At 42.4% G+C, this 17,511-nt stretch overlaps 2 protein-coding genes across 3 annotated transcripts in view; one reads left to right on the plus strand and one right to left on the minus strand.

Moving 5' to 3' along the window:
- The window catches only part of zic2b (zic family member 2 (odd-paired homolog, Drosophila) b), a 214,702-nt gene that overhangs the window by 161,937 nt on the left and 35,254 nt on the right, over positions 1–17,511 (minus strand). Inside the window, exon 4 of one of the 2 annotated variants that reach the window (XM_084021665.1) lies at positions 3,260–3,470. The exons of the other annotated variant lie outside the window; for it this stretch is intronic. The gene's annotated coding sequence lies outside the window, so the exon portion shown is untranslated. The remainder of the gene's footprint in view (positions 1–3,259; positions 3,471–17,511) is intronic. 2 annotated transcript variants of the gene reach the window in all.
- Positions 2,059–16,171, plus strand: tm9sf2 (transmembrane 9 superfamily member 2). The gene is made up of 17 exons (XM_084021644.1): positions 2,059–2,276; positions 4,147–4,214; positions 4,722–4,815; positions 6,649–6,776; positions 7,710–7,839; positions 9,145–9,269; positions 10,388–10,487; positions 11,073–11,152; positions 11,471–11,579; positions 12,220–12,352; positions 13,089–13,208; positions 13,306–13,363; positions 13,457–13,616; positions 13,982–14,133; positions 14,315–14,426; positions 15,070–15,241; positions 15,675–16,171. The coding sequence occupies exons 1-17, from the start codon at positions 2,160–2,162 to the stop codon at positions 15,740–15,742; spliced, it is 1,926 nt and encodes a 641-aa protein (XP_083877770.1). The 5' UTR covers positions 2,059–2,159; the 3' UTR covers positions 15,743–16,171.

A 17,511-nucleotide genomic window follows, 5' to 3' on the forward strand; every position in this document is an offset into this window, starting at 1 on the left:
CGTTGTTTTATTTACTTTTCATTTGTGGTTTTAGTTTCGTTTTTGTCAAACATTTGTAACATGATTTAAATAAATTTAAAAAAAAACATTCAATTATTATCACTCTCCACACATTTATCATCACTATTCCAATTACTATATGTCTGCATGAAAGTCATTGTTAAATATGTAAATGCAAATATCGTTTGTTTTCATTAACGGCCGACGTGTGCGGCACTTTAAATGTTGCTCTCGCAAAGAATTGTGGGTCGGCGTAATCTCCTTTCCTTTCGCATAGGAAGGTCCGTTGCATCCTATGCTAAAGGAGCTCTGAAAGGAAGCATTAGAGCTCCTTTCCTTTGCATTTTGAGAATCCGAACAGCTCTTATCATGGCGGCCACTTGTTTACTTCCGGGTCACTTCTTCAGTTAGGAACCTTCCTAAGCAAAAAAGACTATTCGACTGCACCCCAGGTGCCATAAGCATTTTCACTTCTCTTGACAAACAGCAGAGGGCGCTGCTGCTCCACCCGCTGGGACATTGGATTTCATTTCATGTTTTATGCTCCTGCAAAAAATATTTCCTGTTACAAGAAAGGAAAATGTTTACAGGGAATCAATATGTGCATCTTCCATGTAGAAGTTTACAGTGTAAATGTGGAGATAGTGATAGAGTGTTTTAGACTCCTCCCTTGCAGAGCAAAATTTGTATGACACAACTATAGTCCTTTCTTATTTGCCGAGATTGTCGGACGGGCACTTTGTAGAATAAATAAATAATAATTACTAATTTTTAGTAATAGATTAAGTTTGTTCTACATTAGATGAGAGATTTGTTTATAAGAGATTAGGATAAATCAATTGTTTTTAAAATGTTATTATAGTATTTCTTATGTTGAAGTAGTTACCCTGTCAATCAAACGACTGTAACTGTACTGTGCAATAAAATGAAGACATTTACGATAACTGTCTATGTTGTTTGGTTGTTTAGCCTATAAGGATATTGTTGTTGTTAAACTTTGAAGAATTGTTCTCCTCTCTGCTGTCTGTTGTTTCATTCCTATGCAATAGGTGTTTTATTATATAATTGTATGTCCAGTTAAAATCCATAAAACTTGTTGATGGGTGCAGTATGTCTGAGTAATGGTTAAGAGTAGCTTTGGTACTTTTCAACATGGATCCTATGTTTTCTTTCCCTTCCTTATCCTCCCTACATGTTCTGCTCTGACATAGTCAGAGGCTCCTCTGTAGGAAGCTGGATACATCTCTTCTTCTCTAACAGCGAGGCTGATCGGGGATCCTCATCCACTTTCACCTTGACGCATGCGATTGATACACATGATGTTCCCACCTGTCAGACCAGTTTGTAGCTCTTGCTCAGATACAGCCATTAATACACAAAGTTCCAATCTTGAGAGCTGTTGCATATTTGACTCACATATGTACTCTATAAAAATGTATGAATATCGGCTGAATTAATGTAAAATGGTGGTCACATTGTTTAAGTAATGAGAGTGGGCCTCATCTAGAGTGAGGACGAAGCGCTGGAAATGTGGGTGAAAGCTCTGGTAGCTCAGTGAAAGAAGTAGAAGAAAGTAGTCCCTCAGTCATCCTCTTTAACTGCTAATGTGGTTTTCTCACTTTCTCTGTAAATATTGGTTAAGGGGACTGTAATATTTAGCTCTATCTTCACATTTACACTGTAAACTTCTACATAGTAGATGCACATATTGTTGCCCTGTATATGTTTCCCTTCTTGTAAGAAGAAATAATTGTTGCAGGAGCATAAAACATGAAATCCAATCCAATGTCCAATCCAGGAGCAGCAGCGCCCTCTGCTGTTTGTCAAGATGAATGAAAATACTTACAGCATCCCATCCAAGTATTAATTTGCAATACAAGTGTATTTATATATACAAGTGCACATTTGGTAAATATTACTCTGAGAAATAGCACTCATCACAGCAAGCAATTACCGTGTGCTTTAGGAGGCACACACAAAAATAAAGAAAGGAGAGAATGAAATACTCCGCTACACGAAGCAGGACATCCGGCATGTGACGTGTCGGCCAGGCACACGACCGGAAGCTAGTGTCTGTCCATGGTAGACGTCGGATGCGGTGAACGGCGAAAAGGAGCGTTAAGTGTCTAAACCTCGAGTGAAGCTTGGCTGGTGAGAAGATGCTGCGTTGGCTGCTTGGAGCGGCGCTGCTGGCTCTAGCGGCCGGCTTCTACCTCCCAGGTCTGGCACCCGTCAGCTTCTGCGAGCCTGGAAAAGACCAGGTTCCGCACTGCAAGGTAAACATGTCACTGGTAACCTGTGTGGCTGCCAGACGGTAGGACAAAATAGTGAATATAGAGAGCCCCCGCTAATTAAACACACAACGTGTATTGGAATGCAGTAAGTGCGCTAGCTAGTTCTGTATAAACGGCGAACGTTGTGTAACTAATGTGTGAGTCCGCTATCATTAGCCAAAACAAACGGCAAAGCTAACGGACACTGAGAAAACCAGATAGCAAGCTAACGTTAGCTGTACAGCCATAGCTATGCATCAAAGTTACTTAGTTATTCTGGGCGTGAAATTAAAGTCCCGTATTGTATTGACTCCTAATTATTTAGTTTGTATGTCACTATTAGTTATATTCTCTGGAGAGCTCAAACTGTCATCTCAACATTATATTTACTGGGAATTACCATGAACAAGAATTGGCAGGTATGGTATGTAGAACTTTGTTTTGCTATGTCACGTCCTCAAAATTGTCGTGGTTTAACCATCAGCGACAGAATCGATTGATGTTGCAACTAAAACGTCCAACGTGTTCATATGAAATGAGTTCACGTCAATCTGACTGCGCAAGTTTGACCAAGGATCATTTGTGTTTTATTTGCGTCGCTCACACAAGACGTGTCGGAGAGTAGGCGTTTACCTCCATGTAGACACCATCACGGCTGAATCACCACTATTGCTGCTTTGTACATGTTGAAGTCCCAGCTACACCTCGGTGTATCTGGGACCATCCGTGCTCGGTGAATTTCACCAAGGTGGATTCACTGGATTGAGCAAGATACAGGTCAGCTGGTTAACCAGAGCTGGATGAACCCAAAATAAACTATTTAGCTTCGTTTTAATGGCAATAAACAGATCAAGAGGATGCTGAAGTGTGAAGTCATGCTTTGTTAGGTCTGTCTGCAAGACAACAAGCTAGCTTCTTTTAAAATGCTTGTTTTCTGAATTGAGTCTGGTTGTTGGGTGCTAAGATAACTATGCTAACATTAACACTATAGCTGCTCCATCAACACTCCAAATAAGGTAATCTAGACATAAATACAGCAGAGACCTTGTTGTTTGGACCACAGACAGTCTCTGGTTTCTCCACATAGTCTGGTCTGGTCTCTGGACTAATGTGAGCTCCTATCATAGACCTCTGGGGGACCACAGACAGTCTCTGGTTTCTCCACATAGTCTGGTCTGGTCTCTGGACTCATGTGAGCTCCTATCGTAGACCTCTGGGGGACCACAGACACAGGAGACAGCATTTGTTCCCTCCATTTAGGATTCTGCAACATCAGGAGGAGAATCCTGACACTGATTAGCTTTAGACACAGCGTCAGAATAATTTATTGCTCAAGTTGAAATATTACAACTTGCGTGAATGTCTTTGCATTGACTGTATGCAGTAGCTCTGCAAAATTCACTTTGCTTTTGCACATACAGCATTAGAGATGGGGTGAGGTGCTCAGACATTTGGAGGGAGCTTGGAGTAAAACTGCTGCTCCACTTGCTTTTGCTTTTCGCTACTAAGGGCCTACTTGTGGCGATGCTTTGGCGATGTTTGACCGGCTTTGCACCAGCGTAGCGTGGTCAGTGCATGCAGAGCTACTGTGGCATGTATAGTGATGTATAGTGCCTAGAAAAAGCAATTACCCCCTTGCAGTTTTTCATGATTTATTTATTCACACATAATTACAAAAACAGCACATTTTCTTCGTTACTCTTAGTGTCCAGAACATTGTTTCTAGAAAAGACTGTCATTACAACGTGCTCACTACAAACTGTTGAAAAGAGAATACCAACAACCAATCAAGAGTCAATATCTAATAACATGGAACTGTGATCCTGATAGAAGCTGTCTCTAATATGCGTCTGCCTGCTTTGTTTTCTTCTAGTCCACCATTGAGCTGTTCGTGAACAGGTTGGATTCAGTGGAGTCTGTTCTGCCTTATGAATATACTGCGTAAGTGCCAAGTGCGTAACACTGTACCAATGTGTCTGTTTATATTTCATTCCAGTCCTTTTTTATGTATTCTGGGTGAGGGCTACACAATCTGTTTCTCTGTGCTGTATTTTTGTCCAAAAGAATTTAAGGGTTTTTGTTGATGCAGTTTAAAGCTGATGTGTATATATATATATATATATATATATATATATATATATATATATATATATATATATATTTATTTATTTATTGAAGTCAGGGTTCAATCTTGTCATTCAAGTGCAAAAGAAGTAAAATAAGTAAAAGCACTCATAAAAGAGAACATTCCTGTGCTGTGATTGTAATGCTGCACTGGCTATGGAAAGTGAGCCAATGATGTTGATGTTTTTTTCTAGAGGCAGAGGGACTTTAGCTTTCTAGAGGGACTTTAGCCAAAAAATCAGGGGTTAAGTTACTCTTTAAATGTAATATATTTGTTACATTTGAATGCACTATTTATCCCCCCCTTTATTCCTGTTTGTGCAGGTTTGACTTCTGCTCAGAGAAAACAATGAAACGTCCATCAGAGAATCTGGGCCAGGTTCTGTTTGGGGAGAGGATCGAACCCTCACCATACAAGGTAACACATATCTACAGAAACACACACATTTACAACAACAAACATTGAAACACTGACTCAGTCACACACGGTGACATTGAATTTCATGAATAATGGGGTGGGGGAAAACTACTAGTATCGCATTTTTTTTGCGTGGCAATATTGTATCGATACATGGACACCAAGTATTGATCTTTTAGTATAAAACCTATTAATAATGCAAATACAAATTAACATTTTTGGTAACCTTTGCATGTTCAGTCCACTAGATGGTGCTGAGTATTTTCAGATGTGATGATGGGTGAGGGCTGCACGGTGGTGTAGTGGGTAGCACTCTCGCCTCACAGCAAGAGGGTCCTGGGTTTGATTCCCGGGTCGGCCCGGGTTCCTTCTGTGTGGAGTTTGCATGTTCTCCCCGTGTAAGCGTGGGTTCTCTCCGGGTTCTCCGGCTTCCTCCCACAGTCCAAAGACATGCAGGATGGGGATAGGTTCATTGGTGACTCTAAATTGCCCGTAGGTGTGAATGTGAGTGTGAATGGTTGTCTGTCTCTCCATGTTGGCCCTGTGATAGACTGGCGTCCTGTCCAGGGTGTACCCTGCCTTCGCCAAATGAAAGCTGGGATCGGCTCCAGCCCCCCCGTGACCCTAAATACAGGATAAGCGGTAGAAAATGGATGGATGGATGGATGATGGGTGAAGTCAGCAGGATTGATGGGAAATCGGTCATAACAAAGATGGAGTGTTGGTTAGTGTGTCTGTTTGACTGACAAACATATTTTGTTGCACTAATATTGTTGAACGAGTTTAAGGAGACTAGGTTTAGGCCAAATGTCAGAAATGAAGCCTATGCATGTGATGATGCATGAAAAAATCATGTTTAAATTTAAGCTCTAGATCAGTGTTAAGGCGGGTCCACACCGGACCGAAAATCGGCGTCTTTGAGAGAGTCGGCGTCCGTGACATGAGTCTCCTTGGTGTGGTCGCTCGAATCGGCCCACGTCGGCGTTCATTTCAGCCGATTCAAATGTGTAATCCGCCATTCGAGTCGGCCATATTAAGTAGCCCGACTTCATTTACCGACGCGAGTCGGGCAGTCGGTGCGGTGTGGACCCGCCTTTAGAATGGCCGAGCATCAACACTCAGGCAATGGCTTAATATCACATGCTAGGGGTTAAAGAGAAGGCATCATAATGTCTGGTTCAGACTCTGGGATGTTAGGGTCGGTATGATGGTCACTGTGTCATATCAGGTCATTATAGAGTCGGAGACATGACGGGCTACCCATCAGCCTCGACCAATCACAGCTGCTCGTCTTTCATCGTGTGTGACGTCATCCCTACTCAACGGGTAGCTGAATGACCTCGAGAGACATCAAAGAACATCGTTCTTCTTTCACTTTACCGTTGTTTACAGTTGTACGCGTCTGAGTAGCAGATTACTCTGTGCTCTTATTGGTCAAAGTGACGGCCATGTTGGACAAAAACAAATCAAAGATGCTGAACTGTCTGTCGATGCCAGTCATCGTCTACTATGACACACTAGTCAGCCGTCTGGATAGAATAGTACTGATATCCTGTAGGCTGAGCCAGGCATTAGGCACCGGATCACGCTGACGTAATCAAACAGAACTATCGAGATCATCACTTTCAATGGAACACATTGTCTAACAATACATTTTTGTTGTACATTTTCACAGTGGAGATTGATTATTAAGATATGTGTGGCTTATTGAGAGCAGTGTTTATTGCGCAACTGCTACCATCTGAACTATTAAAGCAGTGATGGCAAACCAACAAAACCCAGTTGTCTTGGTGCTAAAGAGAACACACATGGTAACTGTTTCCTGTATGTCAGTTTGACTTTAAGAAACCGGCGGCGTGTCAGAAGGTGTGTACGAGAAGCTACGACACCAACAACCCATCAGACAAAGTCAAACTGGACTTCCTCAAGAAAGGCATGTTACTCAACTACCAGCATCACTGGTATGTATGATTCACTGACATATCATAAAGTAAACTTGTTTATTAATGTGTTTATTAAACCAAATCTGATAGCGGAGAATATTGTGTCACAGCACATCTGTATGATCACAGCCACTTCAGCAACTAGGCTCAGCTTTATAGCGCATATTTCATGTCATACAGAATAACGTATATAATCATACCACCAGGGAGGAGGCAATACTGCATTTGTTTTCAACGCCACTTTACAGAGTTACAAAGTCAACATTATTTTTATGCAAAGCGCATAAGGATACTAAGGAAGGCAACAATGGCAATTCAGGAGCAAGTGAAAATGTTTAAATTAAGTGTGAACTGTCATTCAGTGTCAGAAATGAATTGTAAACAACACAAATGAGTAGTCAAGCACCACAAACCGCTTGCCGGCTGCACCGTCCCTCTCTGAGCTGGTGGTATCTGCAAAAACAACGTGGCTCTAATTAGCCATCAAATGTTCTGATAAAATGAGACTCGCCATCTTTTCTGAATCTGTCCAAGCATCTCCTGTAACTCATCCAACATATAATCCATCAAATGTTGAAGTCTTATTAGTAACATTCTCTTCACAAACACCACTTCAACTCAACCAGAGCTTTCTACACTAACTGTGGGGTCTTCCTGCTTTTAGCAGCTTTCCCTCATCAACATCTCACAGAACTTCATCTGAATTTATTATCATTTAGTGTATTTTTGTCCTGGAAGCCTCTCTGTCTCCCTGCTGCAGTACCACTCCTCACCTGAACTGTTACTGATGCACCGGCGGGGGGGTGCTGTTTTACTGAAAAAGTCTGATTAAAAGCTGTTTATATCTGGTTGTAAATATGAAGTTAATGATCAAAGAAATCACATACTCAAGGATAGGATCCACCTTCAGTCAGTCTTTTCATCACAGACTTTCTTTTGATTTGTGTGAAGGATTGTGGACAACATGCCAGTCACCTGGTGCTATGATGTTGAAGATGGACAGAAGTTCTGTAATCCTGGTTTCCCTATTGGCTGTTACGTCACAGAAGCAGGTCGACCCAAAGATGCCTGCGTGGTCAATGTGAGTGAAAAAACCCTCTTTAACAGTACAAGTCAAATTCTCATCAATCTAACATGTTCACAAAAAGCCGGTAGATTATGAGATTCTAATCTGTATACATCAACTTCACTGAGACGTTGACACTGTTGGCAGCCACTGCCTACTGTTACATTAGGTTTGAAGGCCACTATGCATAAAACATTAATGAGCGTTTAGCATCTTTCAGACTATTGTCATAGGGCTGCACGATATTGGGCGTGTAAAAAAAAATTCAGGAATCTTCACCCTGAATTTATTCGCGGGGGGGCTGAAGTCGATCCCAGCTGATATTGGGCGAAGGCAGAGTACACCCTGAAAAGGTAACCGGTCTATCACAGGGAGACATGTAGAGACAGACAGGTAACCAGTCTATCACAGGGAGACATGTAGAGACAGACAGGTAACCAGTCTATCACAGGGAGACGTGTTGAGACAGACAGGTAACCAGTCTATCAAGGGCTGACATGTTGAGACAGACAGGTAACCAGTCTATCACAGGGAGACATGTAGAGACAGACAGGTTATGGGTCATTATATTTTTAATTGAGTCATTTGCGGGTGGGTCAGTTAAAATCAAATGTAAGCATATTACTCACTAGTCAAAAGGACTCATGCATCACTGCAGACCTCACACTGAGGACGGTCTGCCCCGGTTGACAGCCTCACCGGGAGCCCCGTCCCTCTACACAGGGAGAGAAGGCCGGGTAAAGCTCACAGTTGGAGCAGTGAGACACCTTCACCCCCAGGCGTTTCCATGCCGACCTACGAGAGCCAGTCAAGACACACATGGAGGAAATCCGCCAGCCAGCACCAGTGAGAGGATCGTCCCACAGCGAGGAGCCGTCTCTGACCCACCAGGTCGAATCCCCACCTGTTGAGAAGTGTAAACATATATCCAGTGCATTATGAAACTGTAGGCCGACCTGGCCTGTAGCTCATTCATCATAGATAATAGAAACACTGATCATAGATAATGAGAAGCATGTGCGTTCTGAAGTTGTAGCATCTGAGTTACATCACACGGCTTCACTGTGACTGGTGCGGATGGAAACCTTGCGAATATGCCTTAATGCTAAAACAAGATATATCGTGCAGCCCTTAATGTGACGGCATGAGTTGCTTTGCTCCAGTGTCTGTTGAGGGGTTGACATGGGGTCAGCATCATGGTCTGTCTTTTTTATACTAGCACTTCAGAATGGTTCATATTCTACACATCGATGTTACTGTAATAACATATGATTACCTTGTCTATGCTTTGAACCTCTGTGTCTTGGTTTTGTTTTCCAGTCTAACTTTAATGAGAAGGATGCTTTTTACATCTTTAACCATGTGGACATCACCATCCATTACCACATCGTTGAGCATGAACAGCTGGGAGCACGATTGGTTGCTGCCAAGATTGAACCCAAAAGGTGACAGTTTTAGCTGGCATTGAGCTGTCCTGAACCAGTGACTTTTTATAATTCATCCACCTGTCATACATGATGGCGTCTTCATCTCTTATATTGCATATATCATTATGCACTGGTTGTATTGTTTAGTTGATTACGTTTACATTAAATTCTCCAGTGTTAGCCCCGATTCCAAAAAATAACTATATTCCTACTAATCTGTTTACATGGCTGATGAAAAATGAATATTTCCCTTCTATTCCCGTTTCCACGCAGCTGTGCATATTCAGATTATGTGTAGTTATCTTCTTCCCTATTCTTACCAGCATCATCTGGTGCATTTGAGGAGCACGCCATCACATCTTCATCACCGTGGCCGGACATGTAGGCGTTGACGTGTTGATGCCCTGACAGGTCGTTAATCACATCAAAACAGTGAAAAGTGGAACGGCAGGAGCTGCTTATGGCTTTTAGATACTTTGCGTCAAAATGTGTTTTTGTCAAAGTAATCCAGCCACTGTTGGACCGCGTGAACTCAGCTTCTCTCGTTCATTCTTTCAACCTCCTTCTTTTCTAAAAACCTCTTGATATCCCTTCATGATGCTTAAAAGTGGGTGTGTTTCCCCTCCAATCAGATCCCATCGATGGGGCTTTTCTCCTGGGCAGCTTTACAAAGTGTTGTCTAGTTGGTGTGTGTCCAACACACAGAGCTGGTTGTAAACAGGAAGCCTCTCCTGTTGGGCCCGTGTGACGCAACCTGACGTAAAACACCAGTTGATTTGCTGTATTCACGGCCAAAGACTGCTGCTAAACCCTGAATAATATCAACATATCACACGTCTTCATCTGAAAATGCTCCATTAGGAATAACGACTCATTCAGAATCTCCAAATTAGGAATATTGTCTATGAGTGTGCATGTAAAACGTAGCCATTGTTAAATGTTTCTGAAACTCGTACTGATTATATTGTTTGACTTCAAGTCTTTCATTTAAAACATTTGAAACGTCTGGTAGTGAATTCTGGAGCTGGGCAGCTGTGAGTTTAGTATTAGGATCCTCTTAATATGCAAATGAGACAACTGGTGAACGTTTCTATATTCACTATATTCATTTATTTGGTTTCTCTTTCTCTGTCCAGCTATGATGATACCGCTGCTTGTTCTGGAGGGCCAAAGTTCTTGAAAAGCAAGCATGCAGGAGTGTTTGAGATCACATACACCTACTCTGTCAACTTTGTGGTGAGTACCATCGTGTCGTTCTGTGTGTTTAATGCTGTCCACGTTTCATGAGGCGCGAAAGAAGAGCATGGCTACAAACTGAAAATGGACTGGAATTTCTGAGAAAGGGGAGAAAAAAACCTGAAGTTGCTCATGTAGTTGTAGTTGATTAAATACATTTCACATGAAAAGGGGACCAGTGTAGTGCAAACATGTCATTGTTTTTGAAGAACCGGAGCCTCTAGAACTGCCATGTGCTCTTCAACGTTCTTCTCTGTAGCTTGAATACATTGATTGATTACAATATGTAAAGTAAACGGTACAAAAGAGAAGCTTATCAGAGATGATCAGTGTAACGACATCTAGGAGTTAATGTTACGTGGGTGTGCCTTCAAATAAAGTCACCTAAAACTGAAAGAAGACGGGTGCACTGAGCTGTTGGTCTGCAGCACCAACACCAACATAATGCCATTAAGTCAGGGAGGCAGCTTTGATTTGAAACCAGCAGCAAGGAACCATGAGCCTGCAGTGATGCTGCTAGTTCTTGTTGTTAGAACATCAGCAGACAGTATGATAGACTGAGCAAACGTGTGTGTTTGTGTTTAGGAAGACAAGAATATTCGTTGGGCATCTAGATGGGACTACATCCTAGAGTCGATGCCTCACACCAACATCCAGTGGTTCAGGTAAAACTCATTTGTTTTGTCATCATTTGGTGTATATGGTATATGTTTGTGTGATCAACATGCTGCGATACGCATAACGTTAAAATACGGCAGCAGAGCTCATTGAGTCAACGGAGAAAAAGAAAAGGGCTTCTGTTTGTCACGTCACTTTGTTTTTTTTAAAGCAAAATTGACCAAAACTGACGTCCCTGCTTTAAACTAGAAGCTCATTAAAGCAACAAAAGATGAAAACACTGAGTTCAGCTTCCTGTTTTACTATAGAGACGCCCTCTGGTGGTGACCAGCGCTAACTCATTTGACTGTCCTGTTTCTCCCCAGCATCATGAACTCTTTGGTGATTGTGTTGTTCCTGTCTGGAATGGTGGCCATGATCATGCTGAGGACTCTGCACAAAGACATCGCCAGATACAATCAGATGGACTCTGTGGTGAGTTCATGTGGGGCTGAAAGGATGATGTGGAGCCGAGATGAAGCGGTGCTCCCAAAACCAGTAACCAGTACCAGTAACTGTTAATATATAACATGACATATAGGGCCGGGTATCGTAGGACATATTTAATCAGCAATATCTTGAATTCTCATATGCTAGTTAGTAGACCGACTATGTTTCTATGAATGACTACAGCTCATTTCTATTCTATATGTTAAATTGTTGATTATATAAACATTCTATTTTCCTGACAGTTAATAGTAAACAGTCTGAATGACAAGAGGCTTTCCTTCATTACAAAACCAACATTTTGGCAATATTAAAAGAAATGAATGAAACACTCATTCTCCCAGCCCACCAAACTCTGGTCTCACATGTAACACTTTACACTTTCTGAGTTGAATGACCTTATATTTATTATCAGTCCCTTTTCTGAATCCACATGCACCACCCTTCACATCGGCATAAATGACATCCACATCACAGCACTTATTTAAAACCACAATAAGTCACATTGAAAGCAGGTTGATGACTGTTTACAATCTAGCATAGAAAAGGGAGAGGGAATGTGACGATGCTGGAGGACTAGGGGCCGAGCGTGTTGTTCTCATCACCTCTCCTCCATCTTGTCCTCCAGGAGGATGCTCAGGAGGAGTTTGGGTGGAAGTTGGTCCATGGAGATGTTTTCCGTCCTCCCAGGAAGGGGATGCTGCTGTCTGTCTTCCTCGGCTCTGGAACCCAGATCTTCATCATGACCTTTGTCACTCTTTGTATGTCTTATATCTTCATAATTGTTTATTTAGATGGAAAAAAACTGTCATAGATGCTCGTACCGCCTCACGGTGAGAGTGCCTGATGGCTTTATTGCTTCATTACTTAACATGCCATCAGTTTGTCTTCTATCCACTCTTTATCTTTATCAGCAAGACTCTTTGCCTCATCCAAGTTAACAGAAAATATAAAATACAAGACATGAACCCGGCACCGCTACACATTTTGGGCCCTCTGAAAGAATATATGTTCCACCCTCCAACCTAACCTCCTACCAGCCTGTCAGTGCAGGCCCTAGGAATCATCCTAACCACCCACCGTCCAATGTTTCTGAATCATACTTTTAAACTCTCGTCTTTTTAAACTCTTATATTTATACTCTAAGATTTTGGTTGAGTTTAAAAACACAAACAAACGAAGAACAATTTACGATAAAGAATTCACTAAAAACATAAAATAAAATATACATATGGCAGAGGATATGAATTATGGAGAAGGGGTGGGATTAATTAAGTGTATACTTCTTCCCACTCCTTTTCAGACATGTAAAAAAAAAAAAAAGTATTTATATATCTCTATGCTTTCTAGTTGTGTAATATTTTATTTTCTGTATGACACTGTCTGTATTCATTATGACACATTTGAAATGTAAAATGAGTATAACTATCCAGTATGAGTGTGGACTGAATCACCCCGACTTTAAACGTCCTACTGTAATCTCCCCTTCGTTGCCAGTCTTTGCCTGTCTGGGCTTCCTCTCTCCGGCCAACCGCGGGGCTCTGATGACGTGTGCTGTTGTTCTCTGGGTTCTTCTGGGAACTCCTGCTGGATATGTCGCTGCTCGCCTCTACAAATGTGAGTGTGTGTGTTTTATGATGAAGGGGAAAAGAACATGGGAGGGAAAAAACATTCCAATTCCTAAATTCCTTTGGTCGTTGTCTTTCGTTGTCAGCTTTTGGAGGAGAGAAGTGGAAGACCAACGTTCTGCTGACGGCCTTCCTCTGTCCCGGGTAACACGGTTACGGCTGGCTCAAACACTGGACATATTAATAGACACTTCATTCCACTCACTAACTCCTTTTTCTAACATCCTCCCCCTTTAGGGTGGTGTTTGCAGATTTCTTTGTGATGAACTTGATCCTGTGGGGTGAAGGCTCTTCAGCAGCCATGCCATTTGGGACCCTGGTAGCCATATTGGCTCTCTGGTTCTGTATCTCAGTGCCTCTGACCTTTGTAGGAGCATACTTCGGCTTCAAGAAGACGGTAAGTAAATATTAACGTACATAAGATAATATATGTTTCTGTCGTGGTAAATTTGAATAGCAGGCGGCAGTTTATTACAGTAAGTACTGATTCAGAAATAATACAACATTACAGCATTACTAGTTAAATTGCTGGAGGAGCCTGGAGCCCAGTCAAGCATAGTATGTGATTTTCTGTGTGGCGTCACAATGATCACATTTCTCCTCCGCTCTAAAGACATTTAATAAACCAACAAGAATGTGAAGATGCTAACCTGGTTTACATTAAACAAGAATGTATGTACCAGGTTTGTCCTAAGTCATTCCAGGATGTACCGATGTTTGATTCTCTCGGTTGTCCTTCTCTGCTGTGACTGATTGTTTAAGGGGATTGAGCATCCAGTGCGGACCAATCAGATTCCCCGCCAGGTGCCAGAGCAGTCCTTCTACACAAAGCCTTTCCCTGGTATCATCATGGGAGGAATTCTGCCTTTTGGATGTATATTTATTCAGCTCTTCTTCATATTAAACTCCATCTGGTAAGACTTTTACATTCTATGAGCACATATATATACACTTTTCTATTACTGGAAAGTTAACAGAAATGTTCTATCTAAATATGGTGGCAAGCTGACCAAACGTTATTTCCATGCATTGATGGGTTTCATGTATTTTATTGAATGTAGTTCATGTAATGACCCATTTGTGTCTGTTGTCCAGGTCCCATCAGATGTACTACATGTTTGGCTTCCTCTTCCTCGTCTTCATTATCCTGGTCATCACCTGCTCTGAGGCCACCATCCTGCTTTGCTACTTCCACCTATGTGCCGAGGTAAACCGCATGATAACGGCTGTACCTTTACATACCCATGCTCATGTTTCAGGGATGATATTAATACTGACATTTTTGTTTTTGAGACGTCAACATCAGCCATTCATTTAAATTTTAATTTCAGTTTTATGCATTAAAGTACGACTTTTACAACACGTCCTGTGGTAGTCAATACTTTTCTAGACGATGCCGGTGTTTGGGTTGAACCAGTGACCGTGTTAACTGGTAACTCAGCTGAAGGTATTGGGGCTGCTAGTAGTGACAACAGCAACGCAACATGTAGATGTCCTTGTAAGCCTTCTAAATCTATTCTAAATCCATGTGTATTTATTATCTATACCAACCATTTATTTCATTTTTTTAACCACAAACTCATTCAGCTGAAAGTCACCAGTTAGCACGGTCCCTGTTAAACCTGAAACACCTGAACATGTAACAAGCAGACATGGAGATGCTCTTCAGTTATAGTTTAATGTTTAAAGCGGCTGTAAAATCATCTATTCTACAGTTTAGATTTTATTAACTTCTGACTTCTGTGTATAAGAGGGGCCACTCCCTCTGTTAACCCCTTCAGCCAGGGCCTCACTCTACCAAACTGCATGTTTCTATCCATCCAACTCTGATGTGTTGGTCCTCTTCACAGGACTACCATTGGCAGTGGCGTTCCTTCCTGACCAGCGGCTTCACTGCTGTCTATTTCCTGGTCTATGCCATTCATTACTTCTTCTCTAAGCTGCAAATCACTGGGCTGGCCAGCACCATCCTGTACTTTGGATACACCACGATCATGGCTCTCATCTTCTTCTTATTCACTGGTACGTATATACAATGAAGGCAGGGGGAGGGTTCATGTCTTTGTAACTTTGGATGGTTGTGGTGGCTGTCATCTTCGTCATGCATGAAACTACAAGATTATTTTGGTTGTTTAAATGACAGGTGTCAGTTTAGAGGGTGGAAATCCGTCTGTCGGGATGGAGGTGTTTTTAAATGGGACTATTAATGATGAGTAAAGGCATTTTTAGATCATTAGTCAATGTCCTTGACTGACGATAACGCCTTATTGATTTTTAAACATTTTGCCATATGCTGAGTATCACAATAAGATGAACTGCAATTGATTTCCTTGTTCTCGAAGAGCAGCGCTTTCTCTGTGGATTCTCTGTTGAAAACAATGCTGTGTGGACACAAGCCTGGTCTACACGTCATGTAACGTAGCTCTAATTGAAGATGTATTTTCTCTGTCCTCAGGTTCCATCGGCTTCTTTGCCTGTTTCTGGTTCGTTACCAAGATCTACAGTGTGGTCAAAGTGGACTGAAGCATCCCAACACTCTTGACAGACTGTGACTCTGGCTGGAGGTTGCTTTCTCCCGTTAACCTCAGCAACATTCAGCAGCGTTGAGCTGAAGTGGACATTACGATGTGAACCTTCTTGTTTCCTCGGGCAGGGAGAACTCTGCCTCTGACTGATTCTTTCTTAGTGTGCCTAAAGTTGTTTGTGTGTGAGCATGTGTGCACTGGCCGGTCATTTTGAACATCAGTATCTATATAGCATATAATCTGAATGACTGGTGGGACTACATGCTAGAGAGTGGCTTCATACCAACCACCTTCACACGGTGCAGAGGCCGAGTCGGACATCACGTCATGAGTTTTATGTTTGGTTCCTCATCCATGCGCTCTGTTTTCAGATGTAGTTGGGAATTGTAGTCAGACAAATAAAGCTGTGAGGGCTCGCTTCTTAACAGCTACTTTGTCAGACCAGTTGTGTTCAAATGAAGTACAAGTGTGAAATGTGCATCATTTTGCCCAAAATATGTCTACGTCCATGTTTCAACGCCAAATGGGACTGCTGAATCCTGTCGTGATTTTAGGAGGTCCACGTTCAGAAAGACACCGATTCTAAAGGCTGGAGCCGTGAAGGTGGCTACATCCTGGTACCCAACACGCAGAGAGACCTGTTATAGTAACGTTACATCCTGGTACCCAACACATAGAGAGACCTGTTGTTATAGTAACGTTACATCCCGGTACCCAACACGCAGAGAGACCTGTTGTTATAGTAACGTTACATCCCGGTACCCAACACGCAGAGAGACCTGTTGTTATAGTAACGTTACATCCCGGTACCCAACACGCAGAGAGACCTGTTGTTATAGTAACGTTACATCCCGGTACCCAACACGCAGAGAGACCTGTTGTTATAGTAACGTTACATCCCGGTACCCAACACGCAGAGAGACCTGTTGTTATAGTAACGTTACATCCCGGTACCCAACACGCAGAGAGACCTGTTGTTATAGTAACGTTACATCCCGGTACCCAACACGCAGAGAGACCTGTTGTTATAGTAACGTTACATCCCGGTACCCAACACGCAGAGAGACCTGTTGTTATAGTAACGTTACATCCCGGTACCCAACACGCAGAGAGACCTGTTGTTATAGTAACGTTACATCCCGGTACCCAACACGCAGAGAGACCTGTTGTTATAGTAACGTTACATCCCGGTACCCAACACGCAGAGAGACCTGTTGTTATAGTAACGTTACATCCCGGTACCCAACACGCAGAGAGACCTGTTGTTATAGTAACGTTACATCCCGGTACCCAACACGCAGAGAGACCTGTTGTTATAGTAACGTTACATCCCGGTACCCAACACGCAGAGAGACCTGTTGTTATAGTAACGTTACATCCCGGTACCCAACACGCAGAGAGACCTGTTGTTATAGTAACGTTACATCCCGGTACCCAACACGCAGAGAGACCTGTTGTTATAGTAACGTTACATCCCGGTACCCAACACGCAGAGAGACCTGTTGTTATAGTAGCGTTACATCCCGGTACCCAACACGCAGAGAGACCTGTTGTTATAGTAACGTTACATCCCGGTACCCAACACGCAGAGAGACCTGTTGTTATAGTAACGTTACATCCCGGTACCCAACACGCAGAGAGACCTGTTGTTATAGTAACGTTACATCCTGGTACTGAACACACAGCTGGTTTCCAGGTAAGATGTAGGGCGTGGCCGGTGTGTCCATGTAATCTGATCACAGGGGAATCCTTTACCTTACATGTGGA

Source organism: Eutrigla gurnardus, assembly GCF_963514095.1.
Source record: "Eutrigla gurnardus genome assembly, chromosome: 11".
Taxonomy (NCBI): Eukaryota; Metazoa; Chordata; class Actinopteri; order Perciformes; family Triglidae; genus Eutrigla; species Eutrigla gurnardus.

Coding starts and splice junctions, on each gene's coding strand:
- tm9sf2 (XM_084021644.1), top strand. CDS start 2,160: ATGCTGCGTTGGCTGCTTGGAGCGGCGCTGCTGGCTCTAGCGGCCGGC. Junction 7,840..9,144: donor AAGATGCCTGCGTGGTCAAT/GTGAGTGAAAAA, acceptor TTTGTTTTCCAG/TCTAACTTTAATGAGAAGGA. Junction 13,209..13,305: donor CGCTGCTCGCCTCTACAAAT/GTGAGTGTGTGT, acceptor TTTCGTTGTCAG/CTTTTGGAGGAGAGAAGTGG.